General features: G+C 49.7%; 2 protein-coding genes across 2 annotated transcripts in view; both read left to right on the top strand.

Annotated features, from left to right (window-relative positions):
* The window catches only part of fads6 (fatty acid desaturase 6), a 1,169,976-nt gene that overhangs the window by 681,286 nt on the left and 467,796 nt on the right, over positions 1-20,894 (top strand). The gene's annotated exons all lie outside the window — the stretch shown is intronic.
* The window catches only part of LOC140395756 (fas-binding factor 1 homolog), a 245,221-nt gene that overhangs the window by 49,852 nt on the left and 174,475 nt on the right, over positions 1-20,894 (top strand). The window contains exons 5-6 of the mRNA XM_072483912.1: positions 1,988-2,078; positions 2,474-2,534. Of these exons, the coding sequence (XP_072340013.1) occupies positions 1,988-2,078; positions 2,474-2,534 (152 nt within the window). The remainder of the gene's footprint in view (positions 1-1,987; positions 2,079-2,473; positions 2,535-20,894) is intronic.

Here is a 20,894-nt window from a genome sequence, read left to right on the forward strand (position 1 = left end):
TGCACCTTTCAAACTTACAATCTCTGCCACCTTGAAAGATAAGGGCAGCAGAAGCATGCGATCACCACAACCTGCAAGTTTCCTCCAAGCCACACACCACCCTGATTTGGGATTATATCGCCGTTCCTTCACTGTCGCTGGGTCAAAATCCTGGAACTCCCTTCTTAACAGCACTGTGGGTGTACCTACACCACATGAACAACAGCAGGTCAAGAAGGTGGCTCATTTGGGAATGGGCAATAACGCTGGATGGGCCAGTGAATCACACATTCTGTTCAGAGATTTTTTTAAACTGCAGGGAGTCCCAACCTTTTCATGCTGGGAGTGCAGGGAGGAGAACAATTGTGTACTTTATTTGATTTGTTATATCAGGAGATCTATTGCCCATTTTGGAGTTTCTGAATTAAACTGCCAATACGAATTTCTGTTTTTCTGGTAGAGTTCTGTTCTTGCACTCTTGAACAATTCAAAACCAGTCCCCATGGCCATGTATTAAAATCTACATTAAATGTTTAAAATGATAATCTTTATTAGTGTCACAAGTAGGCACTGCAATGAAGTTACTGTGAAAATCTCCTCGTCATCACACTACGGCGCCTGTTCGGGAACACAAGGGAGAATTCAGAATGTCCAATTCACCTAACAACACATCTTTCGGGACTTGTGGGAGGAAACTGGAGCACCCAGAGGAAACCAACTCAGATGCGGGAGAATGTGCAGACTCCACACATACAGTGACCCAAGCTGGAATCAAACTTGGGTCCCTGCCGCTGTGAAGCAGCAGTACTAACCACTGCTACCGTGACGCCCCAATTTTGTGGTTGCCGCTGACCATGAAGCTGCCCATAAAGATCTAGCAAGCTCTGAGGTGCAACTTTCCCCTTTCCTGATGTTAGTGTAAATCTCCACAATGGAATCTCCAGATGTCCAACAATAGTGACATTATCAAACAGGATAAGCAGCCAATCATAATGAATACTCTCACAGACAACAAATCAGGAAGTTGTAAACACTAATTCCTTCATTTCTAATTTAAAATTCCAACTTGCAAATAAATGATTGCTACAGACACATTGGTAGAAACCAAAATATCATAACAGACTTTCAGAAATATTATTAAGATACGTAGACTTTCTCATACTGGGAAATTTGACTATTGTCCTTTTCTATGGGTTTTTGAGTGCTTGCACATTCAAAGATTATGTGTTGAAAACCCTAGATCTCCCTGTTTATCACATCCTTCACCATCGTTCCATAAATGTATAGTCCTCTTCCTTGGTTTTCTTTCCAAAATATATTGCATTCCTTCACATGAAATTGCATCTGTCACTAGTCTGCTAATTTCATTAGCCTGTCTATGACCCAAACGAGTTCAGAAATACTGCTGGAGTTTAATGCTGTTAGAACTGTCCAATGATGACCAGTTCCGAAGAAGAGTTTGCTGCACTTGTCCTTCGAGGTGACAGAGGTCTTAAAATGTTGGGTGCGATTTAACTAAAAAAAAGTCTGTTCCAGGAGGGGAATCGAGGGGTCATTCTCAGTGCTTGTAGCGCAAGGACGACCTCGTTATTTAACGGCACTCTGTTCTTTCAGAGGCGGGGCGGGTCCCGGTCGGCCAAGGCCGTTTGTGTCCGAGGCACATAGGCCTTCCCAAATAAGGAAAACAGGCGCCACCAAATCTGCCACTTATTGTCAGTTTCTACCTGGAGACCATTGTCCCGGATGGCCTTTCAACAACCTTTTTCCTGTGTTAATTTTTGCAAAGTCTGGGCTGCAGGTTTTTGTATATCTGCAAGTTGCAGCCGGTCTGTGTTTGACTTTGGCCATTTTTCCCAGCAATCTTTGCGGGTGGACATTTTAGATGGCCTCAGGGGGGTTGGCAATCCAATATAGTTTAAAGAGAAAACTAAAGTACCTGTGTTTAGTCTGTGGTCTGAGGAACTGTGGGTATGCATAAAGTTTTATTTATGTCACTTTCTTTTTTCAGATGGATCTCCCAATAAACATGCTTCAGTAACTACACATTCAGGAAGCAACATCAGGACATCTGTCACTGTACCATCTAGAACAAGCAGAAAGTACGCAAGTTAGCAGACTGACTCTGACTGCAGCACAAAAGAGCATGCTGTTTGGATAATTGTAGTGTTCACCCAGGGATTTAATTTATTCGGATTTGAAAGTTTAATTTCGGTTTTCAACCTGAAATTAAGCGTATTCAGAGTCACTCAAACAGAAACAGCACATCAAAATGTAATTTATAACTCCTGCACAATAAAAATGTACATTGTAACTGAATGCACTTTTGGTTTCCCCTGATTTCCTAGGGTTATTGCAGTGGGTGCCCTGGGGTTGTCCCAATGTGTGGAGATTATAACTGCAAGTGCTTTGGTGATGCCCTGACCTTTCGAGATTAATGCAGTGTGTATTGCACTGATTTGTTGAGATTAATACAACAGCGGTTTCTTCTCTTCAGATCATTGCTAGATGATGACTTTTTCAGTAAGTTGGCACAGGATGTCAACAAGGACAATGAGGTTAGTGTGCATCTTTTTGTTTTACATACCTGTTGTATGGTCCGCACATAGTAGAACAGCTTAATGGGTATAAACAAAGCCTGGCTCAAAGCTAAACCACACTCACCAGAAGGTCTCTGGTTCAATTCCAAAATTGTTGCGTGTTATCTGCTCCCTGTTGTGGGATGTATTTAATGTAATACCTGTGGCCCTAGACCGCCTGGCTAGTGAGGAGGAAAAAATCAACCAAACCTCTTGTTGCTGATCACCACCCAGTTACCCCCTTGTTGGAAAATGGATGTATATAGGTTGACAACGTCGATTAATAATAATAATCTTCATTAGTGTCACAAGTAGGCTTACGTTAACACTGCAATGAAATTACTGTGTATATCCCCTCGTCGCCATACTACTACGCCTGTTCGGGTACACTGAGGGAGAATTCAGACTGTCCAATTCACCTAACAGTTGATGAAAAAGGGGAAAAATTGCTGCTTCCGGTGGCAGCCAAGGAGGAGTAGGTCGCACATTTGATAGCTCCAGCCTGTGACGGACTTTTGGACCTTTTTCCCCTGGTTTTTCCTGGATTTTATGGGATAAATCGGTGAAGAGTGAGACAGTGAGGAGAAATCCCCTCCGGTGTATGGAGAATTGGACCGAAGTGGCCGTGTGAGACGACAAAGTCCTATAAGGGAGATGCATGTAGAGCTGGTAACACAGGAGAGCATGGCGGAGAAGCAGGGCCACAGGGAGATGGCACAGTGGTCGACGGAGCAGCTGGTGAAGTTTTTCGAAGATTGCTTCGTCAAGCTGAAGATGGACACGCTGGACCCGATTAAGGCTTCGATTGATCAAGTTGTGCAGAATCAAGAGACTCACGGGAGAGTGATCCAGGAGGTAGAGAAAAAGGTGCACGAGCACAAGGACTACATAACCGTGCTGGAGACCAAGGTGGAGATGATGAACGACCGCCAGAAAAGAATGCAGGAGAAGCTGGAGGACCTGGAGAACTGGTCCAGGAGGCAGAATCTTAGAATTGTCGGCCTCCCTGAAGGTAGTGAGGGATCGGATGCGAGGACTTAAGTGACGGACATGTTGGAGAAGTTGATGGGGGCTGAGGCGCTCCCTCGGCCCCTGGAAGTGGATAGAGTGCACAGAGCCCTCGTGAAGAAACCCCGAGCGAATGAGCCGCCGAGGGCAATGGTGATATGCTTTCACCGATTCCTGGACAAGGAACACGTTCTGCGGTGGGCCAAGAAGGAACGGAGCAGCAAGTGGGAGAATTGTGAGCTGCGCATTCATCAGGACCTGGGAGCGGATCTGGCCAAGGGGCGAGCTAGGTTTAATCGGGCAAAAACGACCCTCTTTAAGAAGGGGGTGAAGATTGGGATGCTGTACCCAGCCCATCTGCGGGTCACACATGAGGAACGAGACTTCTACTTCGACACACCAGACAAAGTATGGACTTTTATTAAAGGAAAGAGGCTGGAGGTGAATTAAAATATACCGAAGCCCTGGAGAGTACTGTGGTGGCGATTTGTTGTGCTGGGCTGTATAAGTATAAGTAGTGCTATGTGTAATAAGGGGCTGTTTGGATGCTAAAGGTAACTTTGTCTTGCAGGGAGCTGGTTAGAGGGGGGATTGTCTTTGAGGCTGGTTCTGTTTTTTGGGTGTTTTTTTTTTCTAACGTGGCTGTTCTTCACTGTTTTTTTCCTGATGTTTGTTTACTGGGGAATGTGATGTTTTTAATATGTTTGTCCACGTGGGGGAGAGGGGAGAGAACAATGGGGAGACAGACTGCTTGGTGCCAGGGGCGGGCGCTATCAAGTCAGCATGGGTCAGCTGTCTCTCAGAAGCGCAGTGGGGGGGAGAGCAGGAGCTTGACTTGGGGGGTTGGGTTTATGGTGTTGTTGCTAGGGGGGAGGGAGAGGGGGCCGGGGAGCTGCTTTGCTGACAGGGGAGGAACTGTTACTTGGGGACAAATGGGAGGTCGGGAATGGCGAATGCCCGAGGGTGGGGCTTGAGGAGGCGTACGGCATGAACTAGAGGGCACGAGCTAGCTAAAAGGGTGATGGCCAGTCGGCAGGGAAGCCCCCCGACCAGGCTGATTACATGGAACGTCAGAGGGCTGAATGGGCCGGTCAAGAGGGCTCGTGTGTTTGCGCATTTGAGGGGGCTGAAGGCAGACCTGGCAATGCTACAAGAGACACACCTGAAGGTTATAGACCAGATGAGATTGAGAAAGGGGTGGGTTAGCCAAGTATTCCACTCCGGGCTGGACTCAACAAACGAGTGGCATTCGAGGCAGGGAGAATCATGTCAGACAAGGGGGGTAGGTACATAATGGTGAGTGGGAAGCTGGAGGGGGTGCGGGTGGTACTCATTAACATATATGCTCTAAATTGGGACGATGTGGAATTAATGAGGCGGGTTTTAGGTAAGAACCCAGACTTCGAGTCACATAACATGATCATGGGAGGAGACTTTAACACAGTCATTGATCCGGAACTGGATCGGTCAAAATCCAGGACAGGGAGGAGGTCGGCTGAGGTAGAGGAATTGAAGGGGTTTATGGAACAGATGGGGGGAGTTGACCCATGGAGGTTTGCACGGCCAAGGGCGAAGTAGTTTTCCTTTTTCTCACATGTCCACAAGGTATACTCTCGCATCGACTTTTTTGTTCTGAGCAGGGCGCTAATACCGGAGGTGGTGGATACTGAGTACTCGGCAATCGCAGTGTCGGAACATGCCCAACATTGGGTGGATCTACGGGTTAGTGTGGAGAGAGGGCAACGCCCGCTGCGGAGACTGGATATGGGGTTGTTAGCGGACGAAGCGATCTGTGGGTGGGTTAACAAGTCCATCCAGAACTACCTGGAAACAAATGATACGGAGGAGGTCTCCGCAGCGATGGTTTAGGAAGCTCAAAAGGCAGTGGTCAGAGGGGAATTAATCTTGATGCAGGCCCACAAAGAAAAGGCGGAACGGGCTGCGAGGGATAGGTTAGGTTAACCCTAACTCCAGGTGGACAGGAGATACTCGGAGGCCCCGGACGCGGTAAAGTCCGGATAGGTAAAGTAAAAAGTAGAGGCGGGAATACTGTCCTGTGTAGCCATCTGGGATGGCCACTTCCAGGATACAAAATGGGTGCTCGCAATGAATGTAGGGAACTATGGACAGTGTTAGGAAAGTAAGCAGGCACAGAGCCTGCATGCGTATTGGGACGGTAGCTCCCAGACGAGACTGAAGGTCAATTAACACATTGATGGCGCATCTCCGGGAACAAAGGAAAGACACTCAAGCAACCGATACAGCTCCAGACATCCCGGCGCCAGTTCCCCAAACCGAAAGTGCAAACAAAGCAAGGCCAACGGCCAGCCATCAGGGCACCCACCCCTTTATTGGTCAAGATCAATACCAGTGATCAAGATGCGGCCCAATTAATTGGGGCCAAGTTTAAGGCCCGCCCAAAAGCGCGCAAAGCCCCTCCGGGTATAAGAAGAAACCCCCGAGAGAGAATCGCTCTCTTGGACTTGGCTCTCAAAGCGGAGAGACCCGTCCACCAGCTGCACCAGAAGCACGCAAGTCCAAGGTCAACATTCGCTACCAGACAGGCAACCTTAGCTGTTCTCCTGTATATCTTCAAACCCAACGGCCTCAGATCCGAACAACGGCCATTGTTCCTCTGACTAAGAGGGCACCCGAAGTTAAGTATAGGCGTTAGCGTTAGAGATAGTTTAGTTTGTAGTACTGTTGTGCATGAGTAGATCTTACTGTATGTGTAAAGAAATAGTATTGACTTTGAACTAACTAACTGGTTTATTGGCTCTTTGATCAGTATTCGGGTTTGAACCTTGTGGCGGTATTGAGAGATACCTGGCGACTCTAAAGCAAACATAATTAGGATTAAGGAAGGCGACCATATTGACCGACATATTTAGAACCAGAGAAACAGAGCAACACCTGGACCCAACGGGGGTGAATGAGGTGTTTAAGGACTTCAATAGTAAATTATATGAGTCGGAACCCCCGCCTGGGGTGGAGGGGATGAGGCAGTTTTTGGATCAGTTAAGGTGTCAGAGGGTAGATGAGGATCTTGTGGAAGGGCCGGGAGCCCCAATTGAGGAAAAAATCAAGGGGCTGGAGGGCATGCAGTCGGGCAAGGCCCTGGGGCCTGACGGCTACCCGGTGGAATTCTATAAGACGTTTTCAGCGATATTGAGCACACTACTGGTGAGGACATTTAATGATGCAAGAGAGAAGGGAGTCCTCCCCCCAACAATGTTGCAGGCCTCGATTTCATTGATCCTGAAACGAGAGAAGGATCCGGAGCAATGCTGGTCATACAGGCCAATTTCTCTACTGAATGTGGATGCCAAACTGCTGGCTAAGATACTGGCCACAAGAATCGAGGACTGTGTCCCGGGAGTGATAGGGGAAGACCAGACGGGATTTGTAAAGGGCAGGCAACGCAAGGCCAATGTTTGAAGGCTTTTGAATGTTATTATGATGCCCTCAGAGGGAGTGGAGGTGGTGGTAGCGATGGATGCGGAGAAGGCTTTTGATTGGGTGGAGTGGAATTACCTGTGGGAGGCGTTGGGAAGGTTTGGGTTTGGTGAGGGCTTTATTGACTGGGTGTGGTTGCTCTATCAGGCACCAGTAGCGAGTGTGCGTACGAACCGGCGGAGGTCGGAGTACTTTAAACTACACCGAGGGACGTTACTGTTTGCTCTGGCCATAGAGCCATTGGCCATGGAGTTAAGAGCCTCTAGTAACTGGAAAGGGCTGGTTCGGGGGGGTGGAGCACTGGGTCTCTCTTTACGCAGATGACCTGCCCTTGTATATTTCAGACCCGTTGGAGGGGATGGGGGAAGTAATGCGAATCCTGGGGGAATTTGGCAATTTTCCGGGGTATCAATTGAACATGGGGAAGAGCGAGATGTTTGTGATCCAGGCAAGAGGACAGGAGAAGAATGGTAGGGAAGAGCTTACGGTATCTGGGAATCCAGGTGGCCCGGGAATGGGAGGCACTGCACAGGTTAAACCTATCCCGGCTGGTAGAACAAATGTAAGGGGACTTTAAGAGATGGTACATGCTCCCGCTATCGCTGGCGGGGAGGGTACAGTCCGTGAAAATGACGGTCCTCCCCAGATTTCTGTTTGTCTTTCAGTGCCTCACCATCTTCATCCCAAAGGCCTTTTTCAAGCGGGTGAATAAGGTTATTTTGGGCTTTGTGTGGGCGGGTCAAACCCCGCGAGTGAAGAAACTGTTGCTGGAGCGCAGTCGGGGGAGGGTGGGCTGGTGTTGCCGAACTTCTGCAATTACTACTGGCCGGCTAATATAGCCATGATTAGGAAGTGGGTAGTGGGGGAGGGGTCAGTATGGAGTGGATGGAGGCGGAGTGAAGACACCAGTTTGGGAGCACTGATAACGGCATCTCTTCCATTCTCGCCGGCCCGATACTACACAAGTCCGGTTATGGTCGCAGCTTTGGGAATCTGGGGGCAATGGAGGAGATCTAAGAGAGTGGAGGGAGCATCGGTTTGGACCCCGTTTTATAATAATCATCGGTTTGTAGGCTAGATGGTGGGTTCCGGAGATGGCAAAGGGCAGGAATTAGAAGGATGGGGGATCTATTTATAGATGGGAGCTTTCCCAGTTTGAAAGCCTTGGAGGATAAATTTGAATTGCCAGCAGGGAATGGGTTTAGGTATTTGCAGGTGCGAGACTTCCTGAGAAAGCAAGTGCCGGCCTTTCCGCTGCTGCTGCCACGGGGGATACAGGTTAGAGTAGTTTCCAGTACCTGGGTGGGAGAGATGAATGTTTCAGATATTTACCAGCAGCTTTCAGAGGCGGAGGAAACTCCGGTGGAGGAGCTCAAGGGCAAGTGGGAGGACGAGCTAGGAGAGATAGAGGCGGGTCTGTGGGCGGACGCCTTAAGCAGGGTTAATACCTCCTCGTCATGTGCCAGGCTTAGCCTGATACAATTTAAGGTAGTCCACTGGGCACACATGACAGCGGCTAGGATGAGTAAGTTTTTCGGGGTATACGATAGGTGTGCGCCGGAAGCCCAGCAAATCATGTCCACATGTTTTGGGCATGCCCGAAGCTTAGAGGGTTTTGGCAGGGATTTGGCAAGGCAATGTCCACGGTGCTAAAAACACGGGTGGTGCCGAGTCCGGAGGTAGCGATCTTTGGAGTGTCGGAAGAGCCGGGAGTTCAGGGGGCGTAAGAGGCTGACGTCTTGGCCTTTGCCTCTCTGGTAGCCCCGAGACAGATCTTGTTAATGTGGAGAGTCTCGAAGCCCCCGAGTGTAGAGACCTGGGTTAATGACATGGCTGGGTTTCTCAGTCTCGAGAAAATAAAGTTCGCCTTAAGAGGTTCGATGGTAGGGTTCACCCGGAGGTGGCAGCCGTTCGTCGACTTTCACGGGAAAAAGTAAAATGTCAGCAGATGCCGATTTCCAAGGGGGGGGGGGGGGGGGGGGAGGGGAGAGGGCCGGATTGTTGTTTTATGGTTGGGGTGTGTGAAGATTGGGATGGGGGTGGGGGGGAAATGTTTATTATACCATGTTGATGTCGTTGTTAATGTTATTTTTATAAAAATTTTCAAATACCTTAATAAAAATATTTTAAAAAAGAAGGGGAAAAGTAGAATAGGAAGCCAGAAATATAAAATCAGATTGTAACAGCTTTTACAAGTGTATAAAAAGGAGATGAACATTGGTCCTTTAGGGGCTGAGACAGGAAACTATATCATTGGTGTATGAGGAAATGGCAGAGACATTGAACAAATATTTTGTGTCTGTCCTTGTAGCCAAAGATACAAATTACATATCAGGAATAGAGGGCAACAAAGGGACTACTAAGAGTGAGGGACTTCAAGTAATTAATATCACTAGAGAAAAAGTATTGGAGAAACGTAAGAGACTAAAAACCTGACAAACCCCAAGACCTGGTCGGCTGAATCCTAGGGTTCCAAAAGAGATAGCTGTAGAAATAGTGGATGGAGTGGTTATGATTTTCCTAAATTCCCGAGAGTCTAGAATTGTTCCAGTGGATTTGCACTTGTGAAATGTAACATTACTGTTCATGAAAGGAGGGAGAGAGAAAACTGGGAGCAACATGCCAGTTAACCTGACGTTAATTGGGAAAATTCTGGAATTTATCATTAAGGGAGTCTGAACAATGCACTTTGAAATGTCGATGTACCTTTAAGAAATGGGTGTTTATCAAATAGCTGCAGGGATGTCAGTGTGTGGGTGGAGCTGGGCTGTCTGGCTTTCACTTTCGTTTTGAGCTGGGAGCTGCAATGTGTTTTTGGTTTCACTTTCAGAGATGGAGAGCTGCATTCAAAGCAAGCTGCTGTGTAATGATCTCTCTCTCTACAAGCTAAAGAATGTCTCCAGATCATTGCTGTTTTCAAAGTAACACCTGTTTCTGTAGAGCATTTAAACCTGCTGTCTTTATTTAAAAAGGGTGTAACTTGTGGATGTTGTTTGGAAGGTTATTAAGGGTTATCTATAGAGTACTGTATATTTTGGGGGAGGTTGTCAGGGTTAGTAGTTGATAAACTGTTTACTGTGTGTTTATAAAATGTTTACTGGATTCATAGAATAAACATTGTTTTGTTTTAAACATACTTTAGCTCTCTGTAGCATCACACCTGTAAAGTGGCCCTTTGTGTTCCCCATAACCAAAATCTATTTAAAGTTGTGGGTCAGGTGAACTCCATGATATACTTTGGTGTTCTCTAAACCCTGGCCCATGATAGAAAATCAACAAAGGGAAATTGTGTTTGACAATTTTATTTGTGCTTTTTCAGGATGCAAGTAGGTTAGATAAAGAGGGACCAGCAGATGTATTTTCCTTGGATTTTGAAAAAGGCATTCAATAGTGTACACAAGAAAATGGTTCATAGAATTTGAGGTGGCATATTAGTATAGTACAGTGTTCTTCAAACTTTTTTTCCAGGGACCCATTTTTACCAACCGGCCAACCTTCGGGACCCAACCCGTCCGACCTTCGCGACCCACGCTGGCCGACCTGAGTGACCCACGCCGGCCGACCTGAGCGACCCACCATTTTCTCTTACCTTGTTTGCTGCTGATAAAAATGGAGGAAATGGTTTAGGTCCCTTTGGCCCTCGTATACGCTCCTCCAATGGAACCTGTTGGTTGAAGGTGAAGCTTTCCGGTGTCAGAAAGTATGGAGTCTCCATCTGTCCAAAGTTCGGCATTTTTTTCCTGTAAAATGTTATCAAATAAACCCCCCCCCCCCGAACTTGTAAAAAAAAGAATAAAATAAATGAAAAAAAAATTAAATGAATAAAATAAATGAATAAAACCCCCCCGAACTTGTAAAACAAAAAGCTGCGACAGTTTAAAAAAATAGCGGCCGCACTGCGCATGCGTGCCCAATCATCGGCGCGCATGCGCATAGTTTTGCGCTTGTGTGCTGATGATCGTGCGTGCATGCGCAATGCGGCCAAATCTTTTTTTACATGTTCGCGGCCATTTTACAGGCCGCTTGCAGCCGGCGTTATTAAAAGCCGGCTGCTGCACGGGGATTTACGCGATCGGGAGTGCCGCCCCCGAGTTTGAAGAACACTGGTATAGTATATGAATGATAATTGGTCAAAGGACAGGAAGCAGAGAATAAGGGTAGATGGGGCATTTTCAAGCTGGCAGGCTATAACTAGTTAAGTGTTGCAAGGATCAGCGCTGAGGCCTCAGCTATTTATAATCCATATTAATGATCAAGAATAATGGTTCCAAGTTTATTGATGACACTAAATGGTGACCAGAATCGACAAGTTGTATTCCAGTATGCACAGTGTACAATAAAGCTGCAACATAATCCTTGCAGATCTGTCCAGTTATGTTCTAGTTGTACATCCCTACCAGCTACCCTTCTAGTCTCCCGGTACCAATTCAATTTCAATAATTGTTCACTTATGATTTAGTTTTTCAACCTACATAATAATAATAATCGCTTATTGTCACAAATAGGCTTCAATGAAGTTACTGTGAAATGCCCCTAGTCGCCACATCCTGGCGCCTGTTCAGGGAGGCTGGTACGGGATTAAATCTTTACAGATCCAGAGACGGGACCTGGGATTCATGTCGCATTACATTCATCCCCCACCATCTGGCCTGCGAAATCCTACCAACTGTCCTGGCTTGATACAATTCACACCTCTTTAACCTGGGGTTACCCCATCTCTGGATCTGTAAAGATTTAATCACCTGCTAATGGTCGCATTCCAAGCATTGTTTGGCATCTTTGAATTTGTCTATATATATGTTTCTGGAACATACCTCTTCATTCACCTGAGGAAGGAGCAGCGCTCCGAAAGCTAGTGACATCGAAACAAACCTGTTGGACTTTAACCTGGTGTTGTAAGACTTCGTACTGTGCTCACCCCAGTCCAACGCCGGCATCTCCACACCAATAAACTACAGTCACCAGATTTGTAACTTAAAAAAAATATATACTTATTAAAGTTTTTTAACACAATTTTTCTCCCTTACAAACAATAACCCCCCCCCCAACCCGTAACAAAAAAAAAAACGAGAAATCGGGCAGAGCAAGATATATACATGGCAAAATGATATATTTACACAGCTTTGTACACTGGCCCTCACCCGTACGTGCCAGTTTCCCCAACCCTTCATGTTATCTCTTGCTCATCCACCCTCCCAGGCAGTCCCCCCTCTCTCCCCCCCCACCCTTCCCAGGACGACGTTCTCCCCCCCCCCCCCCCCCTCAAGGTTGCTGCTGCTGACCGACCTTCCTCTAACGCTCCGCGAGATAGTCTAGGAACGGTTGCCACCACCTGTAAAACCCCTGCGCAGACCCTCTCAAGGCGAACTTAATCCTCTCCAACTTTATGAACCCAGCCATATCATTTATCCAGGCCTCCAGGCTGGGGGGCTTCGCCTCCTTCCACATTAGCAAGATCCTTCGCCGGGCTACTAGGGACGCAAAGGCCAGAATGCCGGCCTCTTTCGCCTCCTGCACTCCCAGTTCGTCCACTACTCCAAATATTGCTAGCCCCCAGCTTGGCTTGACCCGGACTTTCACCACCTGAGATATTGCTCCCGCCACTCTTCTCCAGAACCCCTCCAGTGCCGGGCATGACCAAAACATATGGACATGGTTCGCCGGGCTCCCTCAGCACCTTCCACATCTGTCCTCCACCCCAAAGAACCTACTCAACCTCGCCCCCGTCAAGTGCGATCTGTGGACCACCTTAAATTGTATCAGGCTGAGCCTGGCACACGAGGAGGAGGAATTAACCCTACCTAGGGCATCAGCCCACAGACCTTCCTCGATCTCCCCCAACTCCTCCTCCCATTTACCCTTCAACTCTTCTACCAGCGCTTCCCCCTCTTCTTTCAACTCCTGGTGTATTTCCGACACCTTGCCCTCCCCGACCCATACACCCGAGATCACCCTATCTTGAACTTCTTGTGCCATGAGCAACGGGAATTCCCTCACCTGTCGCCTCACAAAAGCCCTCACCTGCATATATCTAAAGGCCTTTCCCAGGGGTAACTCGAACTTCTCCAGTGCCCCTAGGCTCGGAAACGTCCCGTCGATGACAGGTCCCCCATTCTTCCAATCCCCGCCCGATGCCAGCTCTGGAACCCCCCGTCCATCTTCCCCGGGACAAACCGGTGGTTACCCCTGATCGGGGACCACACCGATGCTCCCATTGCACCCCGGTGCCGTCTCCACAGGCCCCAGATTCTTAGCGTTGCCGCCACCACCGGGCTCGTGGTATACTTTGTCGGCGAGAGAGGCAGCGGTGCCGTCACCAACGCCCCCAGGCTCGTTCCTTTACAGGACGCCATCTCCATCCTCTTCCATGCCGCCCCCTCTCCCTCCATAACCCACTTGCGGATCATCGCCACATTTGCTGCCCAGTAGTAGCTCCCCAGGTTTGGCAGCACCAACCCTCCTCGGTCCCTACTGCGTTCCAGGAACCCTCTCCTTACTCTCGGGGTTTTATTCGCCCACACAAACCCCATAATACTCCTGCCTACTCTCTTAAAAAAGGCCATAGTGATCACGATGGGAAGGCACTGAAACACAAACAGAAACCTCGGAAGGACCACCATTTTGACCGACTGCACTCTACCCGCCAGCGAGAGCGGTAACATGTCCCATCTTTTGAAATCCTCCTCCATTTGCTCCACCAACCTCGTCAGATTCAGTTTATGTAGGGTCCCCCAACTCCTGGCTATCTGGATCCCCAGATAGCGAAAGCTCCCCTCCGCCCTCCTCAGCGGTAGGTCCCCTAACCCTCTTTCTTGGTCCCCCGCCTGTAATACAAAGAGCTCACTCTTCCCTACATTGAGCTTATAGCCTGAAAACTCCCCAAACTCCCTTAGAGTCTGCATGACCTCCACCATCCCCTCCATTGGATCCGCCACGTACAGCAACAGGTCATCCGCATATAGCGACACCCGATGCTCTTCTCCCCCTCGGACCTCCCCCTCGGACCACCCCCTTCCATTTATTAGACTCCCTCAATGACATGGCCAATGGTTCGATCGCCAATGCGAACAACAGGGGGGACAGGGGGCACCCCTGCCTCGTCCCTCGGTACAGTCGAAAGTACTCCGACCTCCGCCGGTTCGTCACTACACTTGCCATCGGGGCTCTGTAAAGGAGCTTAACCCAATTGATAAACCCTACCCCGAACCCAAACCTGCGCAGCACCTTCCAGAGGTACTCCCACTCGACTCGGTCAAAGGCCTTCTCCGCGTCCATAGCTGCCACTATCTCTGCCTCTCCCTCCTCCGATGGCATCATTATCATGTTTAAGAGCCGCCGCACATTGGTGTTTTGTTGCCTGCCCTTTACAAATCCCGTCTGGTCCTCGTGGATTACTCCCAGGACACAGTCCTCGATCCTCGTGGCCAGCACTTTTGCCAGCAACTTTGCATCCACATTGAGGAGCGAGATCGGCCTGTACGATCCACATTGCAGTGGGTCCTTGTCCCGCTTTAGGATCAAAGAAATTGTCGCTTCCGAAATTGTCGGGGGCAGGGTCCACTCCTCTCTTGCCTCATTAAAGGTCCTCACCAGTAGCAGGGCAACAGGTCTGCGTACGTCCTGTAGAACTCCACCAGGAATCCGTCCGGTCCCGGGGCCTTCCCCGCCTGCATGCTCCCCAAACCCTTGCTCAGCTCCTCCAACCCAATTGGTGCCCCCAAACCAGCCACCTCTTGCTCCTCCATCCTCGGGAATCTCAGCTGATCTAGAAATCGTCTCATCACCTCTTCCCCCGCTGAGGGCTGGGATCAGTACAGATCTTCATAAAAGGCCTTGAATACCTCGTTTATTTTCGTCGCACTCCGAACCGTGGCTCCCCTTCCATCTTTGACTCCCCCTATTTCCCTTGCTGCCATCCTCTTACGGAGCTGGTGTGCCAGCTTCCGACTAGTCTTTTCCCCATATTCGTAGGTCGCCCCCTGCGCTTTCCTCCACTGTGCCTCCGCCTTCCCTGTGGTCAACAGGTCAAACTCCATCTGGAGCCGTCGTCTTTCCCCAAGTAATCTTTCCTCCGGGGCCTCTGCGATCTCCTGTCCACTCTCAAAATCTCCCCCACTAACCTCTCCCTTTCCATACCCTCTGTCTTCTCCCTACGAGCTCTAATGGAAATTAGCTCTCCCCTGATCACCGCCTTCAACGCCTCCCATACCACCCCCACCCGCACCTCCCCGCTGTCGTTGGCCTCCACGTACCTTTCGATACACCCCCTCACCTTCCCACACACCACCTCGTCCGCCAGCAGTCCCACATCCAGCCGCCACAACGGGCGTTGGTCCCTCTCCTCTCCCAGCTCCAGTTCCACCCAGTGTGGGGCATGGTCCGAAACGGCTATAGCCGAATACTCCGTCCCCTCCACCCTCGGGAGGAGCGCCCTACCCAGAACAAAGAAATCTATCCGGGAGTAGGCTTTGTGTACATGGGAGAAGAAAGAAAATTCCCTGGCCTGCGGCCTTGCAAACCGCCATGGGTCCACTCCCCCCATCTGATCCATAAACCCCCTAAGTACCTTGGCCACCGCCGGCCTCTTTCCATTCTTTGATTTGGAGCGGTCTAGTGCTGGATCCAACACTGTATTGAAGTCCCCTCCCATTATCAGGCCTCCTATCTCCAGGTCCGGAATGCGCCCCAACATGCGCCTCATGAATCCTGCATCATCCCAGTTCGGGGCGTATACGTTTACCAACACCACCCACATCCCTTGCAGCCTCCCGCTCACCATTACATATCGCCCTCCATTGTCCGCTACAATAGTCTTGGCCTCAAATTTCACCCGCTTTCCCACCAATATTGCCACCCCTCTATTCTTCGCGTCCAGTCCCGAGTGGAATACCTGTCCTACCCATCCCTTTCTTAGCCTGACCTGGTCCGCCACCTTCAGGTGTGTCTCTTGGAGCATGGCCACGTCCGCCTTCAGTCCCTTGAAGTGCGCGAACACGCGAGCCCTCTTCACCGGCCCATTCAGGCCCCTCACATTCCACGTTATCAGCCAGATTGGAGGGGCTCTCAGCCACCCCCCCCACGCCCCGCCGACTAGCCATCTCCTTTTCTGGGCCAGTCCCGTGTCCACGCCTCCCTCACCCTCCAGTCCCCCAGAGGGGGGATCCCCGTCCCGACCACCTCTTCTGTGTCCCATTCCCTTTCGGCCAGTGCAGCAGCAACCCTTCCCCCCCCCCCCCCTTCCCCCCCCCCCCCTCCCCTCCCCCCCCCCCCCCCCCCCCGCTAGACCCCTGTCTAGCTTTTTTGCTCCCCCCCATGTCACTCCCGTAAGTCAGCTGACGCCTGCTGACCCCGGCTTCCCCCGCTGTCCCACTGACCTCCCCGCGTGGGAGTCTCCCAATCCATATGCATTCCTTCGTTCCCCTTCCCGCCTTTCTTCCCGCGCGCAGGAAAACACCCCGCTCTTTCCAAAGCCCACTCCGCCCCCTCTGGCGCAGCTCCTGTCGCGGCCTTGTCTCTCTCCCCCAGCCCATGTAACATTTCCTGCGCGTGATTGACCCCCTATATACAACAACCATCACACATCAAACCTCAAACATCCCCCCTACCCTCACAAACCCTCAGTTAGAGTCCAACTTTTCGGCTTGTACCAAGGTCCACGCCTCTTCAGGCGTTTCAAAGTAATAGTGTTGGCCCTTGTATGTGACCCACAGTCGCGCTGGCTGCAGCATTCCGAATTTCACTTCTTTCCGGTCCAATGCCGCTTTGGCCCGGTTGAAACCCGCTTTCCGCTTTGCAATCTCCGTGCTCCAGTCCGGGTATATTCGGATCTCTGCATTGTCCCACTTACTGCTCCGCTCCTTCTTGGCCCATCTCAGGACCCACTCTCTGTCCGTGAACCGGTGGAACCTCACCACCATCGCCCTTGGCGACTCATTTGCCTGTGGCTTCTTCGCCAGCACCCGATGTGCCCCTCCAACTCCAAGCGGCCTCGAAGGGGCCTTCGTGCCCATCATCGCCTCGAGCATCGTGCTCGCGTATGCCCCGGCATCAGCCCCCTCCACTCCCTCAGGGAGACCCAGGATTTGCAGATTCTTTCTCCTCGACCTGTTCTCCAGGTCTTCGAGTCTTCCCGCCCACCTCTTGTGTAGCGCCTCGTTCTGCTCCACTCTCACCGCCAGGCCCACGAGCTCGTCCTCGTTCTGACTGACTCTTTTCTGTACCTCCTGGATCTTAGCTTCGTGGACCTTCTGGGTGATCCCGAGTCCTTCAATTGCCGAAAGCATAGGCGCCAACATCTCCTTGCGCATCTCCTCGCGCTGCTCCGCGAAGCAGCGCTTGATGAACTCCTGCAGCTCCCCTTTGTCCCTGGCTGCCGCCATTTTGTTTTCTTTCCCTCGCTTCTCCCGTTGCTCCAGTGCCGCTCCTTTGGCCGTTACACTTCTGGTCCGTTTAAAAAGTCTATGGAACCTCCTGAAAAAGATCTGAGTCAGTTCCAGACGGGAGCTGCCGAATGCGCGACCTACTCCTCCATGGCCGCCACCGGAAGCCTTGTCCCTGCTTCTTCAATGGCCTTGGTAGATCTTTTCACAGTTGTTCCCTCTGCTGCTAGAATTCACCTTTGATAGAGTCAAGTCAGATTGCAGCTTTAAGCTTGCCCTTCCCCCGCCTGCATGCTGGAAGAGGCTTTTGTCTAAACCTGCAGCCAAAGCCAAATCTTTTACTGTTTCTGCCGGGTCTGGTCGCCAAAAGACATAACATTCCTGGGGGACACTGTCAGGGGAATGCTGCAGTCTTCTTGCCACACCGGGAAATGTCAAACAAATGCTGTGGGGGCCATGTAAAAGAGCCCAAAAGTCCGTTCCAAGCGGGAGCTACCGAATATGCGACCTAGCTCTGCATAGCCGCACCGGGGGATCAGATTTGTAACTTTAACACAAGTATCCTTTTATTATGTACAGTATTACTATTAAACTCACGGAACATGTAACTGACTATCTACCATCCCCTTCCCAAGCCCTCCTTCCTGACTACCCTCACTCTACGCAAAACAACACGGAGGGGAAAGGGTGGTGGAAAGGGAAATAAAATATGAATAACATGAAAGGATAAAGATATTTGATGAACTGGGAAGACTTCCAGTTAATGTCTTTCTGAAGTTCTGGCTTTTATTTTGGCATTTTTCCTTCTAGACTGAGATGGTTTTCTCTGACAAGTTCATACTTGTTCTTATCCAAGTATTATTGTCACTGATTCGTCAGTGGAGGTCAGGACTAACCCATGTCCCATAGTGTGGCTAGTGATTTGCTCATCACATTCGGGCCTGGGGATCGTCCTTGAGCATGTGGTTGTATCCAAGCCGGGGCTCACCGGTGTCACAGTGTTGGTGGTAGGTTTCTGTCTGGTCCCTACCCTTATCTGGTGGAGTCCTTCCTTCTTACAATATCCCACCCGACTCTTGGGCTCTTGTGCTGACTGGCTGCCTGCTTCACTTCCCTGGTACACAGCTGTCAATCTTTCATATATCATCTCATGATCTTTAGTACGGTTAGGCCCCTGGCCGGTCCCCTATAACTTTACATTTCACATTCGGGCGATTTGGGTCATCGAGGGCATTTAACGTTTTCTGATCTGTCATTTGAATAAAACAATGTCATCTTGCCTAGGGGCAAGGGTCCTGCGTCCCAGCTTTCCTTAACATCTGTAACTCCCTTGATCTTGAGTTCCCAACTGATATAGGGCCTAAGGTATTTCGGAATTGCAAGTAATTCGTAAGCTGCCCCGCAGGAACGTATAGAGTCCCATTTGTATATACATCCTGAGTCCCGTCGTAATAAAAACCTACAACACGCCTTCCCCTTGCGTCTCTCATGCCATTTACAGCATCCGATGCACCCGCATGACATCAGTATACATGCGATCATTGGGTTTTATGTCAGTGATGTCCGGTCCCGTCTGGTTCTATGACAAGGAGGTCGATGTCGGTAGTTGCAACCAGAGATGGAATGGGGCCCTAAAGCGTGCTAGCAATAGGATCCTGTGGGTATAAACAAATACCTTCCGATGCTCAATTAGCATTATATCATTCGCATCATCTCCATTCCTTCCTCGTCCGCATCCTCTCCGTGCCTTTGTTCCATAGTCTGAGCCACCCTGGTGGCCCATCTACAAATCCAGATGATTCTTATTACAAGTGCAGTGGCTGAAAATGCCATGGATACCCCCTGTTCCATGGGTTCGCTGACCCACCCGAGGGGCCTCTCAATCTTTGTGACTATGGGACTATTCATGAGGGTATGGCTTAACTGTGTCCAATGCTGCCACTGCGGACTGGGTTTTTTGTCTATTAGGGCACACGTTTGTCCGGTGATGATTGCCTCCAAGGGTCCCTCCCATCGAACCCCTAGTCCCTTTTAACTGTCATGATTTTGTCCATTACCCTGTCCCCCGGTGTTGATGGTAGCCCGGTGTTGGTAGTTTTGCCGTATCTCTTATTTGTCCAATATCTATGCTGTTGGTGTGCGATTACCTGACCCTTAAGGAACATGCAGGCGGCCTACCAGATCTTTCATACATTGGAGTACAGTTCCTTTGTTTACCTCGAGTTCTGCCCCTCCAGTTATCACCTTCTCAGGGAGGCGCATTGTTCTTCCTGTCATTAATTCAAAAGTGGTTTGACTCGTTTTCCGGGCGGGGATGGCTCTTTGTCACAACAATATTGCGGGCAAGGCCCGTACCCAATTATTCAGTCCTGCAGTATGGCTTTGGCCAGGCTCTTTTCTAAGGTTTGGTTCATCTGATCTACCATTCCCGAGCTCTGGGGATGGTATGGGATGTGGAATCTCTGCTGGATTCTCAAATATTTACAGGTCTCCTTTATGGCTTTTCCTGTGAAATGGGCCCTTGGTCAGAATCCAGTTGGAGGGGCACCTCCCACCATGGTATTATTTCATTATCCAATATCAAAGCCACGGTGCTAACGGTGGTGTCCTTACATGGGAATGCTTCCACCCACTGGGTGAATTGATCTATAATCACTAAACAGTATATTTTACCCTGTACCTGAGGCAAAGGCCCTGTAAAATCTAGTTGCAAATTTTCCCAAGGTCCCTTGGGCTGGCGCTGACTTCCCATTTTAATCTTGCAGGGATGGCCAGGTTCCACTAGGGCGCACTGTATACATTGCTGGCAGAATTTAGCCACATCCCTGCCCATTCCCTTCCACCGCCAACATTCCTTTAATGGTTTGATCATATTGTCTTCTTGTGTGTGCTTCTCCATGGTATATGTATAAGAAGGATTGTTGCACGGCCTCGGGGGCTATTATCTTTCCCTCTCTCCTCCATTTTCCATTATGGTCTATCTGTCCCCTGTTAATTTTTTCACCCCTCTTTTTCCTCTACTGGCGCTTGTTCTTGCACCAGCATTACATCAATATCAGCGCCGTTTGTGCCCTTCACGACCGCTATTCTTGGAGACTGTATCCACACCCATTCCTGCTCTAATAGATTTTTAGTTGCCTGATAGGCCCAACTATTACCTCGCTGTGCATGATTCTCAATTTTCCGATGGGCTTGGACATTAATCACTGCCGCTTCTAAGGGCTGTCGAGCGGCCAAGATCAAGTCCTTGATTAAATTCTCATGCTGTATGTGTCCTCCACTGGACGTCACAAACCCTCGCCTACTCCAAGCTGTTTATAATCATGAACTATGCCAAAGGCATACCTGCTGTCATTGTATACATTGATCCGCATTCCCTTGTCCCATTCCAGGTCCTTCACTAGAACTAGTAATTCAGCTACTTATGCTGAATGGTTCCCAGGTATCTGTTTTCCTGCAATCAACACGCCTTCGCTATCCACTACAGCCCATGCCG

The sequence above is a fragment of the Scyliorhinus torazame genome, chromosome 18, assembly GCF_047496885.1.
Source record: "Scyliorhinus torazame isolate Kashiwa2021f chromosome 18, sScyTor2.1, whole genome shotgun sequence".
Classification (NCBI taxonomy): domain Eukaryota; kingdom Metazoa; phylum Chordata; class Chondrichthyes; order Carcharhiniformes; family Scyliorhinidae; genus Scyliorhinus; species Scyliorhinus torazame.